This window comes from Numenius arquata, chromosome 15 (assembly GCF_964106895.1).
Source record: "Numenius arquata chromosome 15, bNumArq3.hap1.1, whole genome shotgun sequence".
In the NCBI taxonomy this organism is placed as follows: Eukaryota; Metazoa; Chordata; class Aves; order Charadriiformes; family Scolopacidae; genus Numenius; species Numenius arquata.
Window position 1 is genome coordinate 14,430,548 of NC_133590.1, and position 12,896 is coordinate 14,443,443.

The following is a 12,896-nucleotide window of genomic DNA, read 5'->3' on the forward strand; positions in this document are numbered from 1 at the left end:
ATTACATTCCCAATTATGTGACTGGCTGGAAAGCAATGATTGTGTCACATCCAGCGTTTCTTTTCTCATGGCTCCTTTGAATGCCACCTGGAAACTGCAAATACTGTTGTAAAAGGTTCCTATCTTATTAGTGCAAAGGAAAGTTATCGCTCATGCTTCAACCTGACAGTCATCTCACTGTGCCTTTTTACTACTCAGTTCATTCACATCCATCTAGCTGCATTAATTAACCTTTTCAGGTTTGGGGCATGGTTTTCACTTACAAAGTCTCACATAGCAGACTTCTAAAGACCACCTTGATTATGTTAAAGAAAGCAATAGCCATAAAAATGCTGGGCAAGATGGCATAATTCAGATATGATTTTTCTGCAAATAAGGTCATGCCATGGAAAAATATTTGCTTAGAGCATTTGTATTTCCAACACAAGCAACTGAACAGAACAGCAACATCTAACTTTCTAAATACAAACCTCAATAGCTTTTCACAGTGAAAGAAATGACAGAAACAGGGTAATAGTATTTTACTCTTGGGCATTTTTATCATCAGTACTCATAAAGAGTCAGTAACACATTAGCAAGGATAAAGCCGCAATAAAAGGGAGGAAGTCATAGACTGAATTTTTTGGGGATGATTGCTTCAGTCACAATTGCTGTGGACGCCAAAGTTTTCAGCGTGAGTGTATTATTTCACTTCAATATTAGCAGTTACCAGCATCCAGTCGATAAGGCAGAAGAAAAAACAGTGCCCTCCACCTTAGCACCGTCTCTCACACAGTGACCCTGAAACAGTCTAAAAACTAAAATAAAGTAGGTTTATTACTTAAAGCGAGTATAAGGCAGAAGTGCAGTTCAGAGCTCTTAAGAAGGCAGCCTTTGGGGTTTAGCATCACGGGTGTTAAGCACAGTCCTCAGCGAAATGGGGAGGACAAGCTGATATCTCGCCCCACACAGGCTGCTGCTGCAGTCTGGCTGTCTTTATCAAAGAGAGAATTATGGCAAAGGTCCTGATTTCTTTCCCTCTCCACACACAACTTGTCATTTTATTAACTTTGAGCTCCTTGTTGTGCCCCATTTCACAGCTTCTCTGAGATCCACATGCTATATGATGCCAAAGCTCAATACCAAAAATGTAAACTTATCAGACCATGGCCTGCAATTGGACTGGTAGAAAATTGATTTCTAGCTCAGTAACTCCACTGAACTGCAGGATTTTTTTTTTCTCCTCTCAAATCTTTTTATTCCTGTAAACTAGTATATAAAATGGATGACCCCCTAAAAACAAATAATTACTGTGGCTGATTTGTTATACTTAAAACAGTACTCTACCCTGACTTGAGAGCATTTAATAAAAACCAGCTTTTGAAAACTGCAAATATTTCAACTGCTATAAACCAGAAAAATAACCTGGACACTGTCTCGTGTGCTAGAGAAACTCCCCACATGGCACCTCCACAAGCCTGATGTGGTTTCACCTCCAAGCAGAATTTGACCAAGCAACTCTCCAACGGGAAATTAGCTTTGGTTTCAACTACAGACTATATTGATGTCCTCAGTGAAGAAGAGATATAAAAGTAAAATCACAGAGACGTATCTTTTTAAAATCATATTGTAGCATTTAATAAAAAATTAATTCACTGATCTCTCAAAAAAAATTTTAGACAGCAATTATGCACTGTCTGTATTAATCATGACTTACTGCCATTATGAAAACATGTATTTTTTTTTAGTAAGGGAAAGCCTAGCTATCATTAGCTGTACGCATACTCATGTTAAGTAAAGTTAAACTGTCAAAGGATTGTGTGCTTCATTTCTTTCCTTTTACTTCCTTTAGGAGTCTATATAGCCTTTCTGTTTCTAAAACAAATTACTATTTTCTACTAAGTTGATTTTGAAGAAGATACGAGCATCCAGCAAAAAAGAAAACACTGAAAGTTTTCAAAATTTTACTTGGGAGGTCTGGGGCTATAATGAGGATGCTTTTTCAGAAGTAAGAAGTTATGCATAGAAATAATGCCTTTCAGTGATACCATTATGGATGGGAACACAAAGCACGATGCCTCTTCTGACAGCGTCAATAAATGAGTAATGTAACATAACAAACACTTTATAAGACTTAAGCAGATAAAAGATAAACTTTTTAATTAAAATCATTTGTTGCCTTGTTTCTAATTAAGGGATTCATACTGTCAGAAGACAAAAACATTACTGCCTTAAAGTGTTTTTAATTTATAAAAAGCAGTTTTTAACTTCTGATTTTAACAAGGATCATATTAGCCATATTTTTATATATATATATGCATACACATACATACATATACATATATATAAAGTATGTCCCTAACAGTCTTATGGTCTGGTTTAAATAATAAACCCAAAGAACCAACCTCCTCTCTCAAACCTCAGCCATCGCTCCCTCAATGCAGAATGACACCCAGGCCTCCAAAACCTCTGATGTAAGCCCCCACATTACAGAAATCAGCTATTTCTGACTTTCTTCCTAACTGAACCAGGACTTTCCTCCATAACTGATCAACAATGGCTGCATTTATTATAAAATATTAATGGATGTATTTCTAAGAAGCTGGATAAATCTTACAGATTTTAAAAGTCACCTGGTTAAAACCCCACCGCTTGTCTTTAAAGTCTCTCTCTCTCTAAAAATTCATGTGTAGGATCACAGCAGTCAAAAAGGTACTGAAGGCAACAATAAAAAAAGATCACACATCTAGCTGTTTCATCCCACGGCTCAGATCCCGGCAGAGAGCACTTTGGGTTTTAACGATGAAGCATCATCTACACACGAAACACCAACCTTACCGTGTAATTGCGTGTGAGAACCACATCAGTGCCGTCTTTCAAATAATGTGTTTCTGTGAAGCTGCTGGCTATCAGTCCCCTGAAAAAAAAAGAGCACACAATATTAAGGCCACATCACCTTGACTTTTTCCTTAAGTGGTTCTGTTTGAGATAGCGATCAAAGCCAAGCATTAACGATTCAGTGAATACCAGGGATATGTGCGAAATAAGGAAAAATATAACTCCAAATACTGAAGCTGTGGTACAGGAACACTTCCTTCATTAATTGTGAAAAGACTAAAGTTTCCAGACTGCTTTCTCTTCCAAATGAGGACTGCATGCCAGCACATCTCAGTGTTGAATCTTCCATGTAATTTTCAACACATTTTACATTAAATCTGAAATCTAGATATTTGGAGTATTGTTAAGTAATGGTGGTTCATGGAAAAGGAAAATATTTTCCCTGTGTTACTTATTTCACTCTATGATGTGTTGTCTTCATCATCAAGTGACCACCCAAAGACTACTTTAGCTCTCGGTAAATGAAACAAACTTCTTCCATTGACACTCAAGGAAAAACATTAAAAGAACATTACAGAAGTGAGAGTACTGGATTTATTCTGATCATCTGGAAAGGATAGTCATGAATGGAAATCTAATGACTTGAAATGATGTAGCAGGAGACGGTGAGTGACCATGTCTGTGATGAGACATTTTGTTCTCATTCTCACCATGCTTCCACTCCTGCCTTTGGCAGTGACATAAAAAAATTTGACTTGCAATTAACATTTTCCAGAAACCTCCAGAGAAGGGCATACATGTGACAACTATGACAACTTTTCTTTTTGTAGTAAACTCATGGAATAGGGAGAGCAGCAAAAAAAAAATAAGAAAAAATTTTGCTATTGATCTGTTTTTCAACTCCTTATCTAAAGAGCATTTCTAACAGGGCCAGAAGGAAGACTATATATTCACATTTACTCCTAACATAGGTGTTAAGCTACGTATCTCAATAGAAATGTGCTTGAGTTTTGATAAATACTCTAGTGAAATGGGAAAGCATGATAAAAAAGAAACCAAAGACTAAATGCCACCATCACCTTCTGAAAACTGGAGAGTTTGGACTGTTGAAAATCTTTTACATAGAGTTTCACAATGAGTAGTTTCTCCCTTGGGTGGTTCATTTGAACAAACCAGGCCCTTTCTTTTATTTAAAGCTGGTTAATGCTGCACTTCTGCATAAAGACCATTGTGAACTAGTACATGGTCTCGGTACACATTTCTTGCACTTTGTATAAACATTAAAACTAGAACATGAACAAACATTTCATCTTCATTACTGATTTGTTTGCATCACGTTAATATCTAATGGCTTAGTCATGGTCAGGACCTGGTTGTGCTAGGAACTGTACAAATACTTATTAGAAGGAAAACCTGTCTTTAAAACCCTCTGTGTTCAGGTAGAAGAAAAAAACCAAACACCTGAATGAAACGGAAAGGGAAGGGGAAGGGGAAGGGGAAGGGGAAGGGGAGAAGAGGGGGAAGGAAGAGGGAAGGGAGGGGGAAAGGGAAGGGAAGGGAAGGGAAGGGAAGGGAAGGGAAGGGAAGGGAAGGGAAGGGAAGGGAAGGGAAGGGAAGGGAAGGGAAGGGAAGGGAAGGGAAGGGAAGGGAAGGGAAGGGAAGGGAAGGGAAGGGAAGGGAAGGGAAGGGAAGGGAAGGGAAGGGAAGGGAAGGGAAGGGAAGGGAAGGGAAGGGAAGGGAAGGGGGAAATGGCATTGTAAAAGGATGAAGACAGAAAAACCCCAACACAATGGGTATTCAAGCACAGATTCTCACTTTGCATTTTTCAGCTTGTGGGAAATATTAGCATATTGATAGATACTGGATGTTAAAACACTGCAGTGTTTGGTGGGCTGTACAGGAACTGCTCTGGATCTCAGCCAACCACCACATACAGAGCAGGATTTGGTTGCCTAATGCATCACTTAGCCTTGATTTAGCTAGGCTATACATTTCACCAACCAACTCTGTAGGGACACCTTGATCACCTTGTGGTATCTCAGATGGCACTTGACACCTACGTTTATCTCACCCCTTGCACCTGCAGCCTCTGGAAGGCCTGCCTGAAACAAAGTGTGCTGTATCCATGTTTCTTATTATCACAAAGAGCAGCTGCTTTCTTACTTATCATTATTACTTATATAACAATACTGCTAAGTTCTGCACTTATCAGGCATTCATTACCTTTGTAAAGGCAAAAGGTAAGATCCATTGCTGCTGAAGCCAACAGCTGTGTGCTTTTTGGAAATGGGATTTCATATAGGATACCAGAGCAATTTTTATTTAATGGGACAAAATACAAGCATTGATAGGGTAACAGATGTAGCATAAGGGCAAAGCAATTGAGCAATAGACTGGCTTTGTGCTCTGCTATTTCCAAAGTGTTTGACAGCAGTGATGATAAAGGTGACCTTTCTGCTTCTGTTCATTCTACCCTCAGGCACAGATTTAGAAAACATTTCATAGATTCATAGATTTTAATACCAGAAGGGAGCGCTGTGATCAGCAATCAGACCTGCTGCATTATATAGGTCATTTGACTTGAATTAATCTTCTGGTACAATGACTGTGATGGAACCAGATCCGTTTTCTTATTTATAGAGCCCTTGTCTAGATCTCTCCTGATACGAAGAAGCTATCACAAGCCTGGTAAGTTTTTAACAGTTAATTAAGCTCAGTGGAAAACACTGCACTTCGTATCTAGCTTGACTGTGTCAATGTTCAGTTTCCAACCACTGGATCTCCTTCCTTTACACCAATGCTTCATTTTCGTTTGAGTCTTTCGTGGCCAGTTCTACTTACTAAAGTGAGGAAATTTAGCAGGTAAACAAATTCCTTGTGTAGCTGTCATCCATCTACCCATCAGTCATGTTTCATCAGGATGAAAGTTTGCTATCTACCATGATGAAAATATAGGCTGAACATAGGAATTCCCAGAGCAAGTAGTAAAAGAATGGGAAGAACACTGAGACAATGGAGTCTAACCCAATAAAATAAAAAGTATGCCCCAATGTAGAAGCCAAAGTGGGATTTCAATTCATGGCAATTTCATGTACCACTGAAGGACCTTTTTTTCAGAAAAAGAGAAAGTTTTTCAGGAGTCTGTGTTAACACTCCTTCAGTTTAGTAACTAAGACATCATTGCTGAGACATCTGTTTTCCTGCCACGTACGGTGCTAATGCTAGTTCGAGACCAAGCCAGAGGAAAGGTTTCCTCCTCGCTGTAGAGGCTGGGGACCTCTACAAGACATGTCGCCAGGGAGTCCGACAATTTCTGGCAGAGAAAGAAGCTGTTATCCCCACTTTCAAAATGTCTAATACCTTAAAGGCTGCGTAGCCAAATAAGCACTCAACATTTGTATCCAGGGACAGCAAGTCAGGTAAAGGCATTTCTTGAAAGGTTATGAAAACTAAGTGTAACAAGCACTCAAATTCCACAACTGACTGTGCACCACTTCACTTTCGAATTACGGCAATAACATTTAACATACCACACAATGGCATTCAACATATGTATCTATCAGGTAATTTAATTACCGCCCCCCCCCCCCCCCGCCGCCCAAAGATATGCAATGTAATAGATTGATTTACATTTCTGTTTTTGACCCACAGTGAAGGAGATTAATAGAGGAAAGTAAATTAATTTAGATGGCAAGCTACTTAACCTAATTGGATCAATGTAATTCTGAAAGAGCAGGGATCAAAATAACATTAATATATCATAGCGCAATTCATCACCATGTCTGGAGTTTCAAATGTCGTCAGCTACGACGCTCAGTGGTACCAGATGATTATCAATTTTTATGCACTGCATGAAGAAACAAACACTACTGAGCACTGCATCAGCTGCTGGATACGATTAAAAAACATCAGTTCAAGCAACACCACAATTTCCTCATTTATTCTCTGAAGATGCAAAAGTGCAATTCTTGAGTTAAATTACTTATGTACTTAGTCACTGTGTTTGTCAGCACCTTGGATTTTTTCACATTTCCCAGAGCCAAATCATCACGTAGAAGCTTCGATCGCCAAGAAGGACAAGTTTTATCCCTCCTGATCTATGACAGACACAGCACAGGCTTCCTCATCCTCTGTAAATCAGCAGGAAGCTTACCTGTCAGATTTGCTGAAACATTTTCAGGTGTCAAGCAGCTTCCACTAACTTAAGCCTCAGGGAATATGATGAATGTTATTTAAACTTCTAACCCTCACCTTCTCGGCCCCCTGCAATGTGAAATTCTCGGCGGTCTGTTTGGGGAGGGGAAAAAATGTCCTGTTTCAAACACATCAAATTTTTTACTCAATCCATTTAATGACAGGAGTGGTAATTTAACTCACTGTCTCTCACTTGCAAATGAGAAAATCATTCTCTGCTCTCCAGGCACCAATATATTATTTCAAAAGGTTATAATGATATTTCATCACCCAGGGAAAAGTCAGAAAGATAGAGTCACAGAAGTTAGAGACGGAAAAAAATCCAGTGGATCATACAGACGGCCTCCCTGGAAGCCAAGCACGCTGTAGATCAAATTTGGTTCCGTCTCATCGAGCTTCAAATGTCAGAAGCAATGCTGATCCCCCCACTTTCAAAGGGAGATTGCTTTGCATTCCAACAGCTGTTACTGTCATGATGCATTTCCTGATATTCAGCCTTTTCTAGTTTTTCCCTGTTACACTTCTTTCACTAGCTGAAACAGTTGCTTTTCCTTCTTGGTACATGTATCATTCAGATAGGTGCAGATTACTATCAAATTCTCCCTTAACCATCCATGTGCCAAGTGTAGCATATCAGGTTACAAAAAACGACAAGAATTGTGTACTTCTTGTGCTCGTGCTACTCAGGAAAAATCTAAGCATCATCACAGTAGGAGCAGACACCAGGGTTTCCCTTGGTGATACAGGAGAAACCAGCAGACAAAAACCTAAGGAGTAAATCTCTTTCTAACAGCACACAGGGTTGGTTTTCCATCCGTTTGGTAGGATGAAACTTCTTTGGATGCCCTCCCTGTTCCAGGTCATCCCCCTGCAATACAGATATAAGGGGGAAGACACCAACATTGTTATCCTTTGAAATGGATCTACAAGTCTCCCCAAACTGCTCTGTGAGATTGAAGTGACACCCAACAACCGAGATTCAACAGCAGTGCTTTAAAGCCAAACAATATGATGTCTGGATGGTCTGGTACACATTTCCTCAACACCCTGGGTGGCACGTGGCTCACTGTTACACATCTCAAAAGGACTATGCCATGCTCTGGCATGACATTGAGCATAAAACTTGACCTTTCTTTTCACTAGATGAGGTTGCTCAAAGCCCAATCCAACCTGGCCTTGAACCCCTCCAGGGATGGGGCAGCCACAGCTTCTCTGGGCAACCTGGGCCCGTGTCTCATCACCCTCAGAATAAAGAATTTCTTTCCAATATCTAATCTAAATCTCCCCTCAACCAATTGAGTTTCAAAGAGGAACACACACTTTTCATGCTCTTAAGTTTGCTTTTCTGCTTTCCTTTGGCTTTGATTAATATCTCAGTATAGTTACATTACTTTAAGAACTGGTGCTTTAGGAAGAACATTAAATATTTCTGTGGCTTCTTAAATGATGACAATCATCTGCTCTGCCTACTCTGTGGGAGCATTGATCATAATAAGCCACTGGGAATGCAAGGCTGACTCAAACCTGACTGTGGTGCTTTCCTTCTCCTCTGATATGCTGCCTGCAGCTCAGACAGACATCTGACCTTTACTTATACTTGTTACTCTCCTCCGTCCGAATGACAAAGTGCCTGTTTTCTCCTCCATCCAACTACTGCCTCACTCTGTTACACAAATTCTTATTAAACCGCCCCTGGCTACCCATTTTGAACTTTGCCTACAAACGGGGGAGGTGAGGAGAGTGACACAGGATGCCATATAGGCAGTTATAAAAAATGTCATCTAAACCTGTGCCTACTGACACCAGCGTACTCCATTAATTCTTAAGCATCTCAATTCAGGTCATTTTGACCTTTACACTGGAATTAGTTGTTATTTCTTCAATTGCTGTATTTCTTCATAGGTATATCCGTAGGAATAAACAAGTCTATTAAACCTACTGCTGCTGCAGTGGTTGTCTCAGTGCAAGTACCTCCTGATATTCACAAAGGTGATATTCACAGAGGCGGTTTTCAATTCTTCTTTCTCATTACAATATAACGAATGAGTGAAGCATGGGTAATGAGTTTCCCATGCACAGACACCTAACATCATCCTATTCGCAACACCACCACATATTCTTTAAACACGCCACATTCTTTCCCCTTGTTTAATTATCTTAAGTGATTTGAAATGCTTTTGGACGTTTTCCCATTGAATGTCTCCACTTCATAATATCCTATCTGCTACACTCCAGTGTGCTGCCATAGAGGGACTGCAATGTCATAATTGAAGAACCTGAGAGATTGAAATTTGCAGAGCTTAATTAGCACAACAATTCTGAGGAAAATAGGGGAGCAAAATAAAACTATAATAGCTAGGAAATCAACCAAGCATCCAAAGTTTCAATATTAACTCTATGGTAGTAGCCTCTGGCCTATTTCACATGGTCTGTAGGCAGACAATTTGAGTCAATCACATGCTACATTGGAAAAATATGTCTCTGTACTTCTAACCAGTTCCTTTTATAAGGAAATTCATATAATCCTGAGTCAACTGGAGATCATGCTAAAATTCCACTCCCATCGCCTTGCACGAGTGGAACAGTATTTGGCACAAAGAGAGCAAATTTTCATAAACACGTGCTACAACGTCAAAAGCAAGAGCCATGCTCTGAGTTGTGCCTGAAGAGTGCATTGAAAAACAGGGACTCTCATTGATAGCTTCTCTCTGGTGTGCTGGGAACAGGGAGACAAGAGGATCAAGCACAGCTATTAAAGCCTACAAGCACCCTGTCTTCACAACTAGTCACTACGTGAGGTTGCAGCGTATAGAAACCCAAAGAACAGTCTAAGCAAACAAATCTGAAAAACTAAGACAGAAGACCACCTCCCTGGCTGGCAATCACTGAATGATGGAGAGCTTTCTTATTTCCTGACTGCTTGGAAAATAAAACATACACCTCACCTCCCCAGACTTCAATAGAAAAAGATTGACATGAAGTTAAGCACGTCAGCGGCCTCCCGTGCTGCTCCAGGCTCTCAGCTGCACACGCTGCTTCCATCACTCATTGTAATGTTTATAGCAAACATTTACTTGCCAGAACTGTGGCATTTATTTTTTCGTTCTAATTCCAAAACGTTAATGAAGAGACTACCGCTAACCACTGTTGCGATGAAAGCACGTTCTCCCTTGGAAGAAGATAAACAACGTGTTTTCCAACCAAGCAGATGGGTAAAAACAGATTCTCTCCTTAAAATGGCTTAAGCTGGGCCAAACCCCCTCAGGGTAGTCATAATGGGATAGCTTTAGGGACCCTGCACCTAAGATGGTCGTTAAGAGAAGAAGCGACCCTCATGGGTACGGGGGGTAATGAGAGCAATACCAGCAAGGTTTGCTCTGTCTTCTCAAGAGAGCTTGGAGATATAGTAGAAATTTTTTAGCAGAAGAGGGAACAGAACCACTTCAGTGAGCTTTGACTAAACCCGCTCATCTCCCACCCACCGAAAGTGAAAACCGGAACTGGTTTCCCAGCATCACGCCCATGTTAAACTCAAAGATGTTCTGACTTTGTTTTTCACCAGCCAACTCCTATAAATCAGAGAAGCATTTGACAATTTTCAGCATCTCTCTCACAGAACTGTCCTAGGAGAGCTCCTTGGGAGGAATATTTTGTATTGCCTCCTCGAGCTTCCCTGTGTAGTGGAATAATAGAAATCCTGTTATTGGTTCAGCTGGGCAGCATGCCATGGAAAGCAAACACCTTCATAAAGGCACCAGAACAACTCCAGCCACAAATTGTTGTCAGCTATGGAGAGGTGACAGTGCTTATTGGCTGCCTGATTTTTGATGGAAAATACAATTCTTTACATTTAGGCAAACTATGTAGGCTGACTGCTTTAGAGATACTTTACTGTGTGAGTTATATTAAGTAGTTTTAACTTAAAATATTTTGGCTGTGAAAGCCTGAAGCAACGTGCCAGAAGTAAAGCATTATGCTGGAAATAACCACTGAACTACTACACCTCTGAAGTATCTATGGCAAAGATCAGAAGTAATGTGCACTGCTACGCTGCAGGCTGATCCCGGACAAATTTACGCAGCCCAGTATTCTGAATTGGTTTTGGCGAGACTGAAGACTAACACGGCTCTGAAACTTCTGGCTCCCCTTCCATGGATCTGTTCCTCAGATGACAATACTGTGGTTTCTTATGAAATCCATACTTCCTATTACTATGCTCCCACTAAAATTTGTACAAGATAATCTAGGAGCTTTTTTTTAACATTCTGATCTTACATGTAGCATTAGAGTTACAGATGTAGGCAACACAGACAGGACCATAAAATCGTGGCTCAAAAGATTCACTAGAAAACATTGAGATGCTTCAGAAGCTAAGAATTACATATATCACAAATGGCAGTCATAATATTTTAATGCATTCTTTTCTAACATCACAGTACTGCCTTTCATAAAACAAATTCTTTATAGTCCCTGTAACACTTCTAGGATGTCATATTTTCATTCAATAGTAAGTTCGGAGATACTGGGCTGGAAAACTGTCAAAGTCTATTTGAAATGTTTCGTTCAATTAAATATGTCATTTGTAGCTGAGTAAAATTATGCTGCTGAACAGATGTCATTGGGAAAATTGTCTAACTGTACTTTCATCTGAACATTTCCAGACTAGTACAGAATTCTATTTAAAACATCCAAGAAAACTGGTTCTAACACGGAAAATTTATAAACATGGAAACTTAAGCAATTCCAATGAAAAATCAGAACTTATTGAAATGTAACTAACAAAATGTAAACAGTGCTGTGGGATTACAAAAGGTTATATGCAAACATCTGCAATACTTTTAGAAAGCCAGGCTTACATTAATGAAAAGCCACTAAACCTAGGTTTATTCTTAGACTCTAACCAACAATCATATCCTCTCCGTATCTTATGCTTGCTTTTGAGTGTGTGCCTGTAGGTTTGCATTTGCATTTTTAATTTAAATGAAGTTGTCTTGCCATTTCTGCCAGTATGTTGAAGCATAAAATAGTACTTTTGTTTTACTAAACTCATAATTTTTTCCTTGCCACAAGAATGAGCCACTTGCTCTAAGTAGGCTGTATTCATATTTCACTTGCGGAACACCATTGACTTTTAGATATGTCTTCATTTTGCCCTATGCCTCAATGTCTCTCTCTAACCTTTTAAAATTCTAGATGGAGAGAGCAGTGCTGTGTAAGGAAATTCTTGTGCGAAATCTATGTTTAGATCTGAAGCCTACAAATCTGGTGTGCATGCTCATTTAAAACTAAGTAGGTGCAAATGCCATTGGATTGGCTGCAGGTTGTTAGACGAAAAGTCCACCTAGATCTATATTCTGTCTCCAACAGCGGCCAATGCTGGGGAAATAACTCATGAAGGGAGCAAACATGCTGCATTTCCCTGAAATACTGCTTCTCTTCTGCCTCCAAATCCTTTATGAGGCAGGGACAAATGTGGAGTGGAGACTATGAGACTGAACAAGAACTCTTCTCAAGGGTCTTCTCGCTCTCCGCTGACACTCTTCCTTTCCAATTAAAGCAGTGACTTCCGTGAAGATCAATTAATTTGGTAACACAACAAGACTGCAGCTGCAGATTTCAGGCAACGCGTTAAGGCTAATGGCAACAATTACAGCGTGGTGTGCTCTGAAGTGTGCTCCCATGGAAGTCGATGGATAAGGCTTTGATTTGGGTGCCCAGCACCATTTTACCAGGACAGAAAAACAGCCAGTAAGATACTCACTGTCTCAGTAACCTGTAAGTTTTTGTTTAGAGGCTGACTATGAGAGCTCGTCTGGTTTTCAAGTGTGTAAGGGTGATAACACACATCATCATCCCTGTTAGTCAGGGCAGGCTCCACGTTCATG

The 12,896-nt window shown here is 39.9% G+C and overlaps 1 protein-coding gene across 1 annotated transcript in view; it reads right to left on the reverse strand.

Annotated features, from left to right (window-relative positions):
* Positions 1-12,896, reverse strand: part of ADAM12 (ADAM metallopeptidase domain 12) — a 182,731-nt gene that overhangs the window by 77,908 nt on the left and 91,927 nt on the right. Inside the window, exon 4 of the mRNA XM_074158846.1 lies at positions 2,818-2,896. Coding sequence (XP_074014947.1) covers positions 2,818-2,896 — 79 coding nt within the window. The remainder of the gene's footprint in view (positions 1-2,817; positions 2,897-12,896) is intronic.